The following is a 19720-nucleotide window of genomic DNA, read 5'->3' on the forward strand; positions in this document are numbered from 1 at the left end:
TGCAACCCTGCAAAAACCTTTCCTAGATGAAACATGGGAGGTACAGACATCCCTTTAATTCAAACAAGAATAAAAGGATAAACGACTCAGAATTTGTACATTTAGGGTTAGGCATAAGTTATCAGTGCTGTATTTACAGAATTCTTTACACAGTATAAAATAAAATGTACAAGCTTACATGACAGTGCCCAAAGCTGTAAGAAGCAGAGTCAGTCATTCTGATAATGGTTGACTTTGTAAAATAAAACTTTTTTTTTGATAAAAAATTATTAAAAGGCAAAACAGTGCCCGTAAAACAAAAAAGGCTATGTATACATAAAATAAGTATGGGTATGAATACCCTGGCATATGGCTAGTGTGTTGTTAGTCTATCCAGCAAAAGAGAGTAGATTAAAGCTGAACTCTAAGCAAATGGCTAAATACACAGTCAAAATGCATTTCTGTCAACTGTTTCACCTGTCAAGATTTGTTGACATTTCTGCCAATCTTCTGTTTCCTGTGGCACAGGCAATAACAAAAAAAAAAGACCCCACTGTCAAGTTTCCAGTCTAAAGATGGGAACATAAAAGCTGCAAAACTAAACCAGCAGGCAACATGACTGGATATGCAAAACACACACACGACTTGAAAAGTTTGAAATCCTTTGACATGTAAGGCAATTCACATACTACCATTTCAACTGTGTATTCAACAGGTTTTCCTAAAATTCTGATTTAAAGTCAAATGTATACAGTTTACACCATACACAAAAATCAGGTTAAAAAAAAAAAAGTAAAATATCCAACATCTGCATTCAATAAGTAGAGGTAAAAGCACTAAAAATGTTTTTTTTTTTTTGCAGCATTGTCTTTGCATGTTGAAGTATTTGCTTTAAAACTACCGTAATAAATCCCCAGTAGGACTTAAAAAGCATATTATAAAAATTAGGAGGTGTGCAACTGTCTATTGAGCGCCATCAGCTCATTTTAGTATAGGAGAGGCGAAGTAGCCGGCGGATCGGCCAATGCTGGCGACAGATTTACTTTTACTTCCAAACCTAAACAAAGAAAGAAAGCATTAAGCCACAAAGCATTAATAAAATAAGCACAATTATTTGCATTTCTCCCATTTTCTGCCTAGTAAGATGACTGTACACCGATACCTTAGATGAATTGCCTTTCTTTGCCACCTGTACACACCCTTGTGTCCTCCTAGCCTTGCACTTTCACATTTTGCTGTTGAGATGCAAACCAAGGAATGTGTACAAAAGCAAAAACAAAGAAATCCAAACTGGCTTGGTGCACAGGGTCCTCTGTATCCCTGTCAGTCTTGAAAACAAAAAACCTCAACGAATGCACACGGGCAAGATACAAAATAGACCTACAAACAGTACAGCATAATACTGCCGTTTATAATTAACCCCATCTGTTCACACACAAAGAGCTCTGAATCTCACAGAAATATGGTTTTGCTCACTCATCTTTACAAAGCATGCAGTAGGGGTGCAACGGATCAAAGAAATTCATTGTTCGGATCACCACTGTGTATAGTCCCCACTGTAATGTCAACCACATCACCCCCGTCAGCGCGTCGCTCTGGGGAGCTCACCTAGGCTGCCGCCGGGTGTACCAAGATGGCCACCGCTTCGGAGCTAGGCCGAAGCCGCGGCCTTTCCTATGGGCTCATTCCGTGGCTTGAGTGGTGTGCCGATCGACAAATCAATGACGATCCTTTGCACCCCTAGCGTGCAGTGACTGGACTTGAGAGTCATGCTCACATAGACTGCTGGTCAAGCCCAGCACAATTCAAACAAAAGATGTATTGCGTATAGGGATCTTAAAAAAAAAAAAAAAAAAAAAAAGAGAAATCCAGCCCGAGTTGTTTGGCTGGGCTTCTCCTATGAGTCACAGGAGTGCAATGTGTTCTGCACTCTTGTGACCAGTTTTCAGCAGAGAGCGGTCTGAACTTTGCTCTCTGCTGACGTCACTCAGATCAGTCCAGGCACCTCATCATGCCGACTTAGGAAGTCTGGACTAATGGCAGTCTCAGCCTCTTAGCAAGCCACTGAGACAGCCGCTCTGCGCCCCTCCACAGCTCAGCGCTTCAATGAGCGTGGAGGAGCAGAGCAGGAGAGCTGCTGATTGACAGTCAGCAGCTCTCCCCTCGGGGAGCCAAGCCATCGGTGGTGTTTGATGGCTCGGTTCTCAGTGCAGAGTTGCCGGGGGACAGATGCAGCATCAGACCATTGCTGCATCCACCCAAGTGTGATTAGGGAAAATACGCCAAACCCATACTTCTCCCTTAAGACTCTTGTTAAGTCTCATCCCAAACACCAAAATTAGAAGAAAAATAAATAAAATGGTGACTTAAAAAGATTTGTCTTCTAGGAAGCCAGTACTAAGAAAATATGCAGGATACAATTGCGGAACATTTAATGAAAGTGGCAATACCACAATTGTTTCCAAATGAAATATGTTGGGTTACTAAATCTGGCCATAGACAATTTGACTCTTGGTCGGTTCAGCAGGGACCAGCCAAGATTCGAAACATTATGAGTAAGCTAAATGTAACCAAGTCAAAATTCATTGATTGTCGGATTTTTGGCATGCAAAACTATAGCCACTAGCAATGATCACTGTTCTGGCAAGGATGGCTCCCCTTGCCTCCCTGCTGAGAAAAGGGAGGCCAGTTTTGCCATTCTGAAGCTTCCCTTCAACCACTTTGCATATTTTATATATACTGTGATTCTGTACTTCAGAAATATGCTGCAGAAATCTCCCTCAACTGAGTGACTGCATCCATTTCAACTGTGGGCAACTAAAGCTGCTGCGTGTTCACTTCCTGGATTTACACAGACACACCTCCAGCTCTGCAGCTCTCTTACGACTCACCCCGACAAACTCTCACGAGAGAGAGCTGTGCATGTGTATCACAAGCCTAGGCTAATCACCAGACAAGAAAGTTGAAGCAGGCTGTAGAAGTGTGGAAGGCATTTACAGGCAGAAAAAAAAAATCCAAAGTTAAAAACAAAAAGGGCAAAAGATTTTATAGATGTAAAGTTGAAATAAAAAAAAAAAAAAAAAAAAACTGACTGAAGTTCCGCTTTAAGTAGTGGATGTGTATAGATTCTGTATGGACAAGGATAATGTTTTGTGTCACTTTAATGTCAGGCAATTAGCTTTTTCAAAAAAGGAGGTAAGCAGCAGCAGCACACACCACACATCCCTAACACAGCTTTCAAGAAAAAAAAAAAAGTGTATAAACACACATGGACAGCATCTATGATCATCTTGACTACTGGTTACTTAGGTACTTACTTTGGTGTGTTTTTGCCAAGAGTAGATCTAACCATCTGGGAAAGTGAGCTTGAGGAGGGAGTTTTGGCGATCTGCTGCTCAGGTGTTGTCAGAGGTCCCAACATGCTCACTGAAAAAAAAAAAAAAAAAAAAAAAAAAAAAAAGTATAAAATCATTGCTAACCTCAATTAGTATAAAAAAAACACGTCAAGGAAAATACTGTGTACAGGGACACCGGTATTCACATTTAAAAAGATTTTTTTTATCTTCATGCATTCTATGCATGAAGGTTAACAAAAAAAAAAAAAAAAAACCCTGTGTCTGGGATTACCCCCAGCTCCCCCTTAGAATTACCTGAGCCCAATCTCAGTCCAGCACTGTGCCCAAGAGCAGCAGCTTTCTCCTGGACAGTGCAGACTTGGCTCCTGGGGCAGTCAATCAAATTCTTTGACAAGGATGAGGGAGGCAGGGTTGAGTTCCACTGCCTGCGTCTATGGATGCAGGCAGAACGGCTCGGGATCGAGCCCACACAAATGTCCCCATAGAAAGCAGCTTGTGAGTAAGAAAACATGTGAAGTCATGAATGGGAAAGGGCTGCTTGGGGCAAGGCCAGACTGAATTGGTCCATGGCTTTTTATTCTCAAACAAATAAAATTGTTTTTTTTTCTCCTCTAGAATCCTAATTATAGAAACTGGAGCAAAGATACTCACTGCTATGGATTAGCTACACTCTTTTCTCCAAACAACTATTTTAAATAGGGTTGTCCCGATACCACTTTAAGACCGAATACAAGTACCGATACTTTTTTTCAAGTACTCGCCGATACCGAATACCGATACTTTTTTTTTTAATCTCATGACACAGCAGCACATGTGTCAGTAGTTATTTTTTTTTCTCTTTAACAATTTGTTTTTACATTTTTTAGAATATATTTTTTTACAATTTTTTTTATTTATAATGCTTTCTTTTTTTTAAGGGGGAGGGGAAGGGGGGTGGACCGTGTCAGTGTGTTTTTTCTTTTTATTATTTTCTACAAAAAAAAAAAAAGTTATTCTTTTTTTTATCATTATTCTTTATTTTTTTTTCAGCCCTGTTGGGGGGCTTTAGTGAGATATCAGGGGTCTTAACAGACCTCTGACATCTCCCCTTTGAGACCGAGAAAGGGACTAGGGAAAAATGTTTCCCTGTCCCTTTCTCAGCAGCATCAGCTGCGCTGAAAATGAATGGAGTGAAGACAGCGTATTCTCTTCATTCATAAACTGAAACATTGTAATCACAGTTTACGATGTTTCAGTTATGTGAATGGACCGAGTAAGTGATCACGGACTCTGTCCATTCCGAGCAGTAAGGAGCTGGATTTACCGGCTCCATCCTGACAGTTCTAGGGGGTAGAGGAGGAAGGGGAGAGAAACACGGCGGAATACACGGCGGGAATACACAGAGAAATACCCGGCGGGAATACCCGGAGGAATACACGGCGGGATACACTATATAGCGGTGATTGGTGCCTGTAACTTCCCCATGCACTGATCACCCCTGGCAGTACAAGTATCTGGTGAAGCACCGGGAGCATTTGCCCGAGTACAAGTACTCGGGTAAATGCTTGGTATCGGTCCCGATACTAGTATCGGGACAACCCTAATTTTAAACATTTCCCTATGCGCGCCAAGGATACCTCCAACAGCTAGTTTGTTTTATAACAGTCACCTTTGTATCGATCTTACAAACTGATGAAAGGTAGAGCTGCATAGAACATATTTCTAGTAAGGGGATTGCAAATCAACTCCCATATTGAAGTCACAGGGACAATAGTGCCCAATTCCCTTAAAGTCACAGGGACAGTAAAGTTGCACACCCAGTAGTACTCATCAACTTTACCAGAGACACGGGCAGTAGCACGCAGATCATTTAGTGAAGTCAGTAAGAAAATAGATTATAGGATTTATCAAGTGTTTCCTATTTGTAAGCTTACCTTTCACATCAGGAGTCTGAGGAGTGCTGAAAATATTTGTATTTTCAATTACATGAGATGGGTCCATGTTTTCCACCATCATGAACTGGTTCCAGAAATCCGCTGGCAATGACATCAAACGTTCCACTACCTAAGATGTATACAGCAAAGCACATCAGTAACACATACATTTTCTATACAATATAGTGCATTATCAAGGATTTTTTTTTTTTAAAACCTACATATAAAAAGATCAGTTAACCGTTTATTGGGTTTTGAAACATTTATATAGTAACATATGTGTAACGGTCTTTGACTTTCAAGAACCTGATGATAGACCCCAGAGCCAACAGACATACCTCCTCGGGGTGCAGGTTACTAGGCATAGCGGGTGTGGTGAAAAGTGGAAAGATTGGGCGCCAGACCCTTTTTGTAAAAATTACAAAACAGGAACGGTGGGGAGAGAGTTTAGGGCACAGGTCACCCTTAGGCAAATTGAATAGCAATTAAGGCAAAATCCGCAGACAAAAATAGAACTATGCAGACAGCAATACAGAACAAGGGCCTTTAAGCTGAATGCAGAAATCTGTATCTTGTAGCAAACGCTGTCTCCTATAAAATTCTCACAGTATTCCACTATAGATCCTTAAAAACGGAGTTCCACCCAAAAATGTAACTTCCACTTTTCGGAACCCCCCCCCCCCCCTCCAGTGTTACATATGGCACCTTTCAGGGGGGAGGGGGGTGCAGATACCTATCTACGACAGGCATTTGCACCCACTTCCGGGAACAGACTCATGTGGGAGTCACGCCCCTTCCCGCACCCCCGCTGTCTCCTTGGAAACACACCGTTCCCAGGAGAGAGCAGGGACCAGCGACGGTGCGCCGCGCTAATCGCACTTGCGCAGTAGGGAACCGGGCAGTAAAGCTGCAACGCTTCACTGCCCGATTCCCTCACCGAGGATGGCGGCAGGTGCAGCCGAGGGACGAGCAATTGCGCGGGCACGCTGGACAGGTAAGTGTTCATATTTTAAAAGTCAGCAGCTGCAGTATTTGTAGCTGCTGACTTAAAAATAAAAAATATTCGGCAGAACCTCTGCTTTAAGCTCGCCGTCTCTCGCTAGACTTCTCATCCACCCGCTGGATTCCCCAAGCTTCACTCACAGCTACCCGCTGCATTCCTGGATGAGTCTCTATTGAAGCTTTCCCACTACTTCAATTTCCCCGGCTAGTGAAGAGTCTGCTCTGGTACTCCTTCAGAACTTCATCCCTTCCAAACTTGTCTCCGGTAACAGGAGTGGTCTTCCCTTTGTGGCAACTGCTTCTCCTTTACTTCCAATACCGATCAGGCTCCCCTCAGGCCGAGCCTCTAACACATGGGGTTCCGCCCCAAACTTTGGGCTTAACCTTGGCTGCTCCTCCTTTGTGGAACCCTGAACTGCTGGTTACGGTCTTAAAGCGGTTCTCCACCCTAAAGTGGAGTCCCGCTGATCGGAACCCTCCCCCCCTCCGGTGTCACATTTGACACCTTTCAGGGGGAGGGGGGTGCAGACACCTGTCTAAAGACAGGTATTTGCACCCACTTCAGGCCACACGATACGGGCGAAAGATGGGCATTCCGTCACATCCCGTCTGTCGCCCGTTGTGTGCTGGGAACACTCAACTCCCAGCACACAGCGTGTGAGCCAATCGGCGGGCGCAGCGCAACTCGCGCATGCGCCGTAGGGAACCGGGCAGTGAAGCCGCAGCGCTTCACTTCCTGGTTCCCTGAGCGTGGATGGAGGGGGGAGCAGCAGGGTGACGAGCGATCGCTCGTGCTCTGCTGCGATCAGCGCTGGACTCCAGGACAGGTAAGTGTCCTAATATTAAAAGTCAGCAGCTGCAGTATTTGTAGCTGCTGGCTTTTAATATTTTTTCCCCGTGGCACATCCGCTTTAAGTGGACATAGCAGCCAGGCTGCAGCCTCGGACGGGAAGGACCCCAATCACCCAACTCCTCCCAAATAAATAGCCTATCGCAGCATACACAGCGGTTAAAAGAAACTCCTGATGATTGGCTGAGATAAGAGAGTTAGCCATTACCTGAATCTATGGTAATCCCTCATTCCAATGTCAAAAGCAACAGTGCCACCTATTGACAGAAGAGAGAGAGCACCCCAAACACAGACTTGGGACAGGAATTAGGGGATCAACCTAACAATTACTACCTAGCACAACTAGATTAGTATCTCTGCTTAGGACCAGGATGCTACATATGCATAAGGGTCAGATAACATTTTGAATTACATATAATCTCAGAGTTGCAGTGGTTGTGCTTTAAGGCTCCTAAAAACACATGTTCAAGTCAGATGAAAACGATGCATGCTTTATTTATTCAATATTTTATCTCAACAGTTTTGAAGCAATTAAGCCAAGTGACACAGAGCACCAACCTAACCCCGCCCCATCTCTCCTGTGATTAGCTGACCGACGAAAGGATTTTTCACATGCGCAGTGAAGCCGCAAGTCTTCACTTCCCGATTCCCGGGAGGAGGAGAGAAGAAAGAAGACCTTAACTGGTCTACTCAGGTCCCTGCACATATATGCTCCCTTTCAAGTTAGCTCAACAATTCCTGCCTCACACTGAAGCAGAGACAGGTTGGGGATGTTTGCAATACCCCCACAACCTTTCCTGTTCTGGAATGAGCACCCTTTTGCTACCATTTAATAAGACAAAAATTATGGAAAAAGTCTGTAAAATTAGAAAATTCACATTCAACAAATCGAAACACATGTGCACAGAAAATACACTGCGCTTTCACTAGGCTGCCGTTATTTGAGATATACCTTTGGTTGTCGTTTTGTATCTTGTAGGAGTGTCATGTGGTCAGGATCAGGGACTGCGTGACCCACCAGAGTAGGCCCAAACACCCTAGCCAGATTGGTCACATCCATCTTACAGTCTCGACTCTCAGCCACTCTGCAGAGCACAGATAGAGTTGCATAAATACATACAGTAAGAGAAATAGGAGTATCAACACTAAAAATGTGTATTTGTACTAACCTTTGAAGATGTGTCATTAGGAAGGCTAAAGTATCCCTGTTGGGTGCAGGAAGCTCATCGACGGCTTGATAAGTCGCAGCAATGCTATTATCATCGTCTGAAATTTCTGGAGAAGAGAGTAATGAGAAAAAATAAAATAAAATTAGAACAGTGGTATCTAGCAAGTTTGGGATCTCAAACCATTCTCAAGAACTCTAAAAGCGGTAGTAAACTGCCAAGGAAGTAAATAAAAAAATTCCCTGCAGGGCAATGTCATAATGTGTGAACGCGCATCACATACTAGCACATTATGGAGACTTGCCTTAAAAACGAAGCCCTTCAGCGTCACGTTGTCATCACTGAGAGTTTACATCTATACCAGGTCTTTCTTCTGGGTTCGCAGCCTCCGGCTACATGTCTGGCCGGGTGCGCAGCGACGTCACTGGCTGCATGCACTCTGAATATCTCCCAAACAGTGCAAGTTTAGGAGATATCCACATTACCTACAAGCAAGCCTCATTACAGGCTTTCCTGTAGGTAAGAGATGAAAAGGTGGGTTTACTACCCAACAGACCACAAACTGTGTGACTAACCCAATACTAATAAAATGGTTATACCGATTAATTTGCCAGAAAAAGAAAATATGGAAAAAGAATACTCACCAGCTGCATTCATGAAGGTTTTATTGAGTCGGAAAGTAAGCAATGGTTCCTTCAAGTTGCGCAGAAAGTCTTTGAGAAAACCACACACTGCATGAATGTCATCCACTTTACTGAGTAAAGGAACATTCTTCCCTCTCAAAAACTTTTCCTTTAAATCTTTAACTGTACGATCACAGCCAGAAATTCTGTATAGACCAGTCTAGAAAGGTAAGTCAGAAGAGAGGAAAAAAAAAAAAAAGTGGCTCATATTAAACACAAACGAGAAGTTCAAATATACACAAAATGTAACACTAAAGCTACTACCCAGCGTGAATCAGCAATACCTGTCCAGTACCAATCAATACATGGGTTACAAGTCAAATGTTTGCAGTGCGTATTTACAGATGACCTTCCCCTAAAATCATCAGTATTGTACTGTAAGAACGAGTGAGGACATCTAAACTTCATATTATACTTGCTTTTGTAGTAGAAAACTTCCTTCAGAGATCCTATCTAGCTCACCACCTCACTTGTCTTCAGAAAAAAAAAAAAAGCTGCACACTAAATACTTTTGTCCAGTAATTCCCGAGTCCAACAACTGTTCGCGTGCAATGATAATGTGCGATATTCAAGTGTTCTGTTAAAGCAGCCTACCACTACTCACACCTACTTCCACTGCCTGGGTGTGTTGGGGTGCCATTCAATAGTAATAGCACAGCAACAATTCCTTTCTGTTAAAGGATAAGATCACCTTTGGGAACACGTTACACACATTTTTAAAGTGGAACATGTAACATGTTCCCAATGCTGCAGCCGCTACAAGCTGTCCCCCCCCCCCCCCCCCGTGACAACAGTAAGGGCAGAATTTCCTCGTACTAGCTGTCAGTTTTTTAAAAATCACACGGCCACGTCATTCACACAGCTCTGTGTGAACTACAAGCCGACATCCTTTGCGGCCGTCAGCTTGTGGAGCGCCATGGTAGTTCCTTGATTCTTCCCATCTGCACATCTGTGTGCCCGTACGAGTTGTATGGGCACACAGATACACTGACAGATCTGCAGGAGACCTGCATGGCATTAGCGATCTTCTGGTCGCTGGTGCAATGCTTTACAGGCTCCAAAAAAATAAATGTACATTTTTTTACCAGCAAAAAAATGCATTTATTAGGTTTTAAGTGAACTTCTCCTTTAAAGGCCTTGTTCACAAGGGCGTACTATAGCGTACTCATGTGTGAGGGCTGCGTTTACCTATATAGGCATTTTTTTGACAGCCGCGTGGGTGCACAGGTCCGAACACACACACGGTCTGCCCGACAAAAAACAAACAAGTAGTATTTCCATATTTTCTACAACAGTGTGCTACTCATAGAAATTAAAAGCATACACAGCATGTCCTTCACTGTGCCTACAAAGCACACCTTACCTCATGAAGTCCCCGCTGCTCAATTTCACTGACACAGTGTACAACTACTGGGGGAATCATTGGAGAAGTTGATGGCGCAAAGTCCGCAAGAGTGCCCTACAACACAGGAAACTGGTTAGGGTACAGATGGTTTAAATCACGACTCAAATCCCAAAATAAAAAAAATAAAGTTGACAGTATAGGAGAATTAGACACAAATCATGTTAATTTCACAAAAGTAATTTTTTTTAAGCCATTTTTTGATACTGCCCAGTTTAAAGCAGAAAATAAAGTAGGCAATAAACATTGCACATTTTTGAAAGGGTTCTACCTCTCCAATACGAACTGGAGTGTTCCCTGACGTCGGGATGCATGGAAGAGGGCAGCGCTCCCGGCACTCTGGATGGGAGACAACTCGGCAGTCCCGACACTTCAAGGACAATTTCCCAAATTTGATTCTCTTTCCACAGGGGACACACGATTCTGGTTTTATTACCTGAGATATGAAAATTAAGTTGATTGGACAGGAAAGGTAGAATACAGGAATTAAAGATTATTTTGAATTTCACTCACTGTTTTAGAGACAAACTCATGAAGTCTTATTCCTTGATGCTGTGGAGTCCTACAGCCGTCAGCCTCATGTCTTTCATGAATTGATCTCAAACTAGAGTCACTACTCCATTGCTGCAGTTGAGCTGATAGAAGAAAATTACCACTATTAAAAACCAGCATGTATCAAAAAGGGAGGTGGGGGGTTGGGCGTGACCCCACACATAAAAATATATACACACACACACATATACACTTACCAGGCTTGCGGCTGCGTGTATAGTATGGTACAGTTTCAATGGTTGACACGGCTTCAATAACACCTCCGTTGTTTGGAACGGTCACTGTGGTTTTAGTTATTATGGACTCATTGGCCTACATGGGATGCAAAAATGTAATACATGTTTAACAATGCAGTGATGCAATTTGATCTCAATGGAAACGATAATGGCTCTGAGTAAATTTTAACTGATTAATATGCTTTTAATATAAGATTTATTTTTTAAACATACTGTATTTATCGGCGTATAACACACACACTTTTCCCCCCTGAAAGTAGGGGGCAAATCATAGGTGCGCGTTATACACAGCTAACTGGCTGCCTCCAACATAGACGTCACATGTCCCAGCATTAGACTGCTGTTCTATCATAAGGGCTGGGCAAGGAGGTGGGACCGAGAGCTGTGTACACAGGAGATCTGGCTGTGTAATTCGGCACTGATGAGGCTGCATTAAATGGGAAAAGGCAGAGGCTACAGATGGGCACTAAGCAGGCTGTATTTTTTTTTTATTATCACAATTTTTATTAATTTTCTCAACAATTCCATTTAACAATATATCAAAAACATTATCTATATCCTATACACCCCCTCCCAAAAAGAAAAGAGAAAAAAAAAAAAAAAAAACACAAAAAAGGAAATTGTCCCCTCACCCCCACTTATTCCCCGCAACACTCTCCCTCCCCCCTATAGAAAAAACAAAAAAGGGTCAGGTGGGTAGGGGAAAAAAAAAACCCTTATATAAAAGAGACTTCTAAAAAGCCATTTTACCAATTTATAACTCATCACTCCCATTACCCCGCCAAAAAAAAAAAAAAAAAAAAAAAAAAAAAAAAGGAGGGGGGGTTGAAGTGAGGGGAAAAAAAAAAAAAAGAAAATAATCTCCACCTCCCACTTCATGAGCATTTACCTAGAATTTATGAAGCTCCTTTTATTATTCTCTCTGGTGAGCGTTGTTCCCATTCTGTCCACATGTCTCTAAACTTATCCTTTCTATTTTTAACCATAGAAAATCCATCTTTCTGCCTCCATGATTAAAGTAACTTCCCTCTTCCATTCAAGAATAGTTGGTCTTGTCTTCTGTTTCCATAGTCTGGGTATTAATAGTTTTGCTGCATTTAATAAATGAGGGGTAAAACTATGCTTATATGATCCAATGAACCTCGCTGACCCATGGAATAAGAAGTTTAGAGGGGTCAATTCCATTTCCCGGGAGACAGCCTTTCAACCCAGGGGGAAATTTCTTGCCAAAATCCTCTGATCTTTGGGCATGACCATCACAGGTGGAGTAAAGTACCCTCCTGTCCACATGCCCTCCAACACCTGTTGTCTGCATTCCTGTACATCTGTGCCAGTCTCACTGGGGTTCTATACCACCTCGATAGAAATTTACAAGACATCTCTTGAATCTGTGAGCTTATCGATGTATAGTGTGAAGAGTCAATAAGCTTTTTAATTTGTAGCGTGGTAAACCTGTGGTTTAGCTCTCCTTCCCAGTCTCTAATATAGTAGGGTGTTTTTTTCCGGGTCCCTAGGACCAATATATACATTTGAGACGCAAGTGTTAAGCCCTTGTTATCTTCAAACATTTAGTTTCAAATATAGTAAGCGAATTTAGAGGTCTTATCACGGTTTTACACTTGTGAAAGAAGCACACTAATTGTGAAAGAAGCACACTAATTGATGGTACAGGCTGCATTAATGGGCAATGGCGAGGCTGCATTGATGGGCTCTGACCCTTATTTTGCTTCAAAGTTCTTTATTTAAAATTAAAAAAATGTTATCCCCTGAAACTTGCCTCTTAAAATAAAGGTGCGTGTTATATGTCAATAAATACGGTATCTTGTGTAGATTTATAGAGCGATAGATTGGAGCATGCAAGAGATAAATATTCATGCACATGCAGCTCAACCTCCAGTGAAATTTGAAGTGAAACTCCACTCTCTCAATCGTCATGAATTTTAAAGCTTATTCTGCCATCATTAGTAAATAGATATACTTTCTTACCATGTGTACTTTTAAAACACTTTTTTTTTTTTTTTTTTTTTATCTCTTCCGTTACTGCCTGGTTTCCAGGCCTAGGCAAATAATATACACTCCCAGGAGTCTTCAGGAGGGATTCTCTCAGCTAAGCACACCCCCCTGCCTGCAATTGCATGCAATTTTTTAAAGCGATTTCTCAGCAAAAGCAAAAGAGATGGATGGGTAAGATTGCTTGATTAAGCATTTAAAAACCAAGCCATTTTTTGCGATACAGCACTGCGTCGCTTTGATAATTGGGTGGTCCTGTGATGTTGTAACCAAACAAAATTGATGCCCATCCCCCCCCCCCCCCCCCCAAAAAAACGAAACAAGAAAGTGTAAATCTTTTTGCTATAAATATAAAAATAAAATTCCTTCATCAGTTTAGGCCGATATTTTTGGTAAAAAAAAAATTAAATAAGCGAATATTGATTGGTTTGTGCAAAAGTTATAGAGTGGGGAGATTTTGGGCATTTTTATTATTAATAGTGGTGATCAGCTATTTTTAGCGGGACTGGCATTGCGACAGACAGAGCGGACAATTTTTTGGAACCATTGACACTTATACAGCAATCAATGCTAAAAATAGGCACCGATTACTGTATAAATGTCACTGGCAGGACAGGGGTTAACACTAGGGGGCAATCAAGGGGTTAACCATGTTCCCTAGAGAGGCGTTTCTGACTGTGGGGGCAGTGTTGTGACTGGAAGAGACAGATCGCTGTTCCTAATCACTAGGGACAGAAGATCTCTCTCTCTCTCCTTCCCTGACAGAACAAAGATCTGTTTACATTGACAGATTCCCTTTCTGTCTCTCTCAGGAGCAATCGCAGCTGCCACCACGCGCAGCCCCCCTAGTGGTCTTAAAGTGGCCTACGTACAGTTACGGCGACTCGCCCAGGAGAGCCAACCTGCCACAGTACAACTGCGGTGGCTGGTCTTTAACTGGTTAAAAGTGTATTAAATATGGTCTTCTAAATTAACAAAAAAAAAACAAAAAAAAAAAAACACACGAGCCTTTAAAACCACTTTAAATTACCTGGAAAGGGCTCACATTACACTGTAAATGCTATGGCATCTTCAGATACTGATCAATAAAGCACAAATTACAATTATCTGCATAGTTCTCAGCTAACTAACCGCATCAACAGCTAATCCAAAGGAACGTGTTCGCTTTGATGGAACAGGAGGACCTTCCGTCTGGTGCCTGGAAGAGCGCTACAATAAAGAAAATCACAGTAAGATTACTGTATTTAGTTTTTGGTCAAGTGCATGAACTCCATTTCCAACATTCTTACCCGCTTTTCTCTTTTCTTCAGCCTCACATTTCTCACTAGAGATGAATCCCAGTCCTTCAATAGAAATAAATATCAGGTTTGAAAAAAAATTATTGAACAGGGAAAAAAAAAAAAAAAAAAAAAAATCACAGAAAGGAAATTTTGCATATTTACATCCAAGCAACACTACCTCTGCTGATTAAAAAGGAAGGAGGTGGCAACACGTACAGGTGGTATGGGCTATAGAAACCTTCAGCACACTGTTATTCTAAGACTTCTAACACTGCATTTTTAAAATAAGATTCTTGATAATGACAAAGTGATACATGTTCAAATTCCCCAGTCATTTGTGATCCTACTCTAGGTCACTACCAACTCCATAAGCAAATTGCCAATACCTACACAGCAATCCGATGATCACTTACTAGCAAGGGATAAACCAGCACATGGAAGAGAGCTACAGAATTGAGTGTGGGCACTGACCTACACCACACATATACCGTAAGAGTTATGTGGATAACAGTTTTCAGTTAGACATATGTCCATTAACCACCGGAATATTTACCACCTTAATGACCAGGCCTCTTTTTGCGATATGGCAAAAAGCGTTATTTTAACCGACAATTGCGTGGTCATGCAATGCTGTACCCAAATTAATTGTGTCACTCCCCCCCCCCCCCCCCCACAAATAGAGCTCTCTTTTGGTGGTATTTGATCACTATTGCATTTATTGTTTGCGCTATAAAACAAGAGCGACAATTTTGAAAAGAGAATTTTTTTTACATACATTTGTAGGTAGGCACAAAATGTTGCATAAATATAAATATGAGCTGCCATTGCTATAATGTCCTAAACATTCTAGCTGTGTGGGTATAATGAGTTATCAATAATTTGAGCAACTGAACAAGTATATACTTGTAAATCATGCTTTACCGATTGCATACTTTTTTCTAGGCCAGTGATTTATAAAGTATAAACATTAGAAGGTGGCCAGTAATCTAGCTTCTCACTAAAGGATTTGTCTAAACCTCTTGTCCAACACAAGGCCCAACAGGCCATTTCGTGTGGTCCTTGCACCTCTCCAGCAGCGAACCCCCCCTTCAACTTTGCCTCCTACAGATCCATTTGCCTTCTCTGTGCAGCCGCAGCACCCCCTTGTATCTGCCACCTCTGGTCTCATCATTAGACTCAGGCGGCCAAGTCCAGTCCTCCTCCAGACCTTGCACTTTCCGGTTCCCAGCTTCTTCCTGGGAGCAGTACAAAGGGGGTGCAGTGTGATGTAAAGGAGGGTGGGGGGACTCTAAGTCTTGCAGATACAGGGGCAACTATAATGCTGATGCAGCCCACTATTAAATTAAGTTTAAAATAAGTCCAGCCTGAACTTGTTAGGCTGGGCTTCTCCTAAGCGTCACAGGAGTGCAATTCGTTTTACAACCCTTTGACCAGTTTTCAGCGGCGAACAATATGAAGTCTGCTCTCCACTGACATCATTCAGTCGATGCAGCACGTAACCCCGACTGCCGAAGTCTGGATCCGCCAGCTGCCTGGACTGCAGCTCAGCGCTCCAATGAGTGTGGAGGAGCAGGGCAGGAGCGAAGCTGACAGACAGGCAGCATCGCTCAGCTCGGGGAGGAGTGCGAACTGAGCCATCAGCCATGTTCGGTGGCTCGGTTCTCAGTGCAGAGACGGCGGGAGACACCTTGCATGCACCCAAGTATGATTAGCCAAAAAAAGCAAAACCGATATTTCTTTTAACACACCTGGTCTGACATATCGCAAACTTTTCAGGTAACTCAAAGGAAATGGTTAAAAACTATTTAGGTTTGTTAAATGTAATAACCACAATTGGTTATAAGCACTAGGACATCCAAATTAGCCTAAAAAGTACATGTCACCAGTAATACAATAAAGCTTTCATTTAGGTGCCTTCCTTGGAGTTTTGTAGCATGATCCTGAATATAGCAGAATGTCAGTTCTTCAGCAATTATCTGCCTGGTCGTTACAGAATGACCTACACAATGTACAGTTTTTATAAATCCCATTAAGATTTTAAAGAGTCTGCGTTTCTCTACAGTGAGCTCATTACCAAAGAATCTTCGGTCTTGTCAAAACTGATGTCAGACAGGATAGAGTTAGACTCATCTATTGTAGATAATCTAGGGGAAAGATGGAATATTTCTAAAGTTAAATAATGTAATGCAGATGTCTACAATAATCCAAGATACATTTTCAACAGTGCAAAACTGCAGAAGTCTATACTTCAACCTTTAAAGCAAAATGGAATAAACACCCCACTTTGTTATTGATTCTGTGTGAATGGGAATACATAAAATACATTCTTACCATTTGTTTTATTTCTTGGAGCAGGTTTATACAGAGGAGTTATTTAGGGATAGTTCTACTTTAATGCAGTAAACAGACCTAAGGGCAAACCCTTTTTCATAGGAAGAGTTAAAAATCCTGTTCCTTTTTTTGCCATCTATGTCCCATTGGGGAGACTTTCCTTCACTTCCTGTCCGATAACCAAAACAGGAAGGGAGAACAGTTCCTTCAAAGTAAGGGAATCCCTTGTCACCAGAACTAGTGCCCCTATTGGAAGACGATTTTACCTCTATTCCGGTTCCTAGGAACAACCTACAATGTGAGATTTTCTTTCACTTTCAGTGATAAGGGTAAACCTAACAAATGGACAGCGTACATCTCTGCATCAGGGGCACAGATAGCAATAAAAACCTGACAGGTGTTTTAACCCATCTCTGCTATAATGCCGGACGCGCTACATGGACTTGCCAGTTATGCAATTACAGTGACTGGCCACCCTGCTGGCTCCAGTCAGTGACAGCATGGTAACTGCATGGTCTCAGCACAAGTAAGGAATGCCAGCTATATGTAGCAGCTCAATGTCAAAGGCCAAGTTCGCTTTTCATAACAAGTTACCTCTGTAACTAGGGGGATCTTTCTCCCCACCCCCGCTGTTACAATGAAAAAAAGGAAATGCACATTTTTACCTGCAAAAATGTGTCTTATTTCTTTTTTACCACAAAAAGGTGAACTTAGCATTTAAAGCCCACCACTGTGATGTCACATATATACATATGGTCAGCAGAATCGGGTTAATATGCATGTACATATTAGTGCAATAACTCAATGTTTAATGAGCAGGCAGGAGATGCAAGAAGCTGTAAATACAAACCAGAAAAATCTTTGGTTTGTCAATGTGTACCACAAAAATGGTAGAGCAGGCGCAAAGATTTTTTTTGTGTGTGTGTAAACTTGTTCAAGCATTTAAACTAAACTATAGTCTAATATTGGTAGCTAAATATGATCCCCCAGAGCTTTTACAGACAAGCTAGTAGACACTACAAGGATGTTCACATATGCACGGTGTTGATGGCTAAATCACCCTATACCACATCAGAGCAGGCAAGGCAGTGATGGTGTCTGCTCTCGAGTCCTGGAGCCAGGTTAGGTACAAAAATACTGCAACAGGTGCATTTTAAAGCAAAACAGACATGTTCAGCTGTAATTCCCCCCCAGTCATTTATTTTAGAATAACAAATAGATGTGCAAATCAGTGAAGAATTTGTTACTCCAAGTTTAGCCTTACCTTCTAGTCCCATTGCCATCAGTAGACAGACGAGTTCTATTATTAAGGAAGGCTAAAGCACTCCTCTGCTGTTCGCTGAGCTGGATGCTGCCGGAGGGATCACACATCAGCAGCTCTCTTATTAACTGAATCTGACGCTCCTGAAAAAAAAAAGAAAAAAAAAAAAAAGAAAGGGGAACAAGTCAGTCTGAGCTCACTTATACAATAGACAAAAATTGGAATATTTGGCCCTCAATTCTAAAACAAGAACTGTTGTTTCTTGTCCAATTGCAAATAGAAAGCAAGTGCTTTTATTTTACAATTCAAAATACTGCCCTGCTTATGAAAAAATATGCTAAGGCTCCATTCACACTTGTCATGCAACCTTGGCCATTAAAATTGCATGACAAGTCGTTGCCCATGTTTTGCAATAATAACCATTCATATACGCACAACTTAAAAGTTGCAGCAACTTCAAAAGTAGTTCATGCAGTACTTTGGTCCGACTTTCATGCAGCTTGGAGGGCCATAGACTTCAATGTTAACCCTCAGAGCTGCAAAAAAGTCATACCTGAATTTTATACAATACAACTTGTGTGCAACAAACAGTTGTCCATTGCCACTGGTCAAAGCTGAAGTCTTAACAGTTGAACCCATCCAAAGTCGGCACAGTTTTGTTTATTTTTTTAAAACCTAAGTGAAGAAAAGCGGCTAACATTACAATTGGCAGTCATTTTATCAAGTTTTACATTGCTCCTGTTTATGCTCCCATGTGCTGGCCCCACAATCCATTTTCAGAGTGGATCCTTTGTAGGGCCGAAACAACTAATCGATTAATTTCATAATCGATTAATCGGCCAGTAACATAATGTGGGTAAAAAGAAAAAAATTAGCCCTTTATAGTACAAAAAAAGATTTGTTCTTTTTGTACTTATTTTTTTTTTTTTAACCCCATTATGTTACTGAACATCTCAGGCCTGGGTTCACACCTTTGTTTTTTGGTGATTTTTGCAAAAAACACACTACAGTTCATTTACATTGTAAGGCTAGAAGAATGGACAGCCGCACTTCCAAAAAAAAAAAAAAAAAAACACCTTAGGTTGTCTTATTTAAAAAAAAAGGCAAATGCACTACAAAGTACAGCAAAAGTGGAGATGGCAGCCTACGCGTTTCACACTTCGGTCAGTGCTTAATCAAGCCATGAATAAGCACTGACCGAAGTGTGAAACGCGTAGGCTGCCATCTCCACTGTTTTGCTGTACTTTGTAGTGCATTTGCCTTTGGAAAGGGAAAGGACTTTAACGCAAAATGGTGCCATTTTTTCTTTTTTGGTTCAATATACTTCAATTGAGAAGCTGCAGAAAAGCATGTAATGTGTTTTTGCGGCAATGTGTGTTTTGTAATCTGCCCAATAAATTGGCACAAAAAAAATAAAAAATGCAATTTAATTTTCTTTTAAGGCTAGTATCCGATTAATCGAAACAATAAATCGGCCAACTAATTGATGATGAAAATAATCGTTAGTTGCAGCCCTAGTTCATTTACATGTTTTCCTATGGGACACATTCATGATTTTCTTCATTTTTTTTTTTAAAGGCTATTATGCAATTAATCCAAACAAGCGGGCCCTATGTAGTACTGATAAATATAAGCTTATGAAGGGTACGGAGCTTATAATGTACTCCCCAACTAGTAATTCAGAGAAGTGCTGCACACA

The 19720-nt window shown here is 41.6% G+C and overlaps 1 protein-coding gene across 1 annotated transcript in view; it reads right to left on the bottom strand.

Moving 5' to 3' along the window:
• Nucleotides 1-515: 515 nt before the first annotated feature.
• Nucleotides 516-19720, bottom strand: part of RACGAP1 (Rac GTPase activating protein 1) — a 32254-nt gene continuing 13049 nt past the window's right edge. Inside the window, exons 4-17 of the mRNA XM_040340272.1 lie at nt 18025-18164; nt 16504-16573; nt 14439-14492; nt 14281-14358; nt 11101-11215; nt 10865-10986; nt 10623-10787; nt 10313-10408; nt 8911-9109; nt 8270-8375; nt 8053-8185; nt 5249-5378; nt 3297-3405; nt 516-1036 (exon numbers count right to left, since the gene is read on the bottom strand). Of these exons, the coding sequence (XP_040196206.1) occupies nt 961-1036; nt 3297-3405; nt 5249-5378; nt 8053-8185; nt 8270-8375; nt 8911-9109; nt 10313-10408; nt 10623-10787; nt 10865-10986; nt 11101-11215; nt 14281-14358; nt 14439-14492; nt 16504-16573; nt 18025-18164 (1593 nt within the window). The 3' untranslated portion in view covers nt 516-960. The remainder of the gene's footprint in view (nt 1037-3296; nt 3406-5248; nt 5379-8052; nt 8186-8269; nt 8376-8910; nt 9110-10312; nt 10409-10622; nt 10788-10864; nt 10987-11100; nt 11216-14280; nt 14359-14438; nt 14493-16503; nt 16574-18024; nt 18165-19720) is intronic.

This window comes from Rana temporaria, chromosome 2 (genome assembly GCF_905171775.1).
Source record: "Rana temporaria chromosome 2, aRanTem1.1, whole genome shotgun sequence".
Classification (NCBI taxonomy): Eukaryota; Metazoa; Chordata; class Amphibia; order Anura; family Ranidae; genus Rana; species Rana temporaria.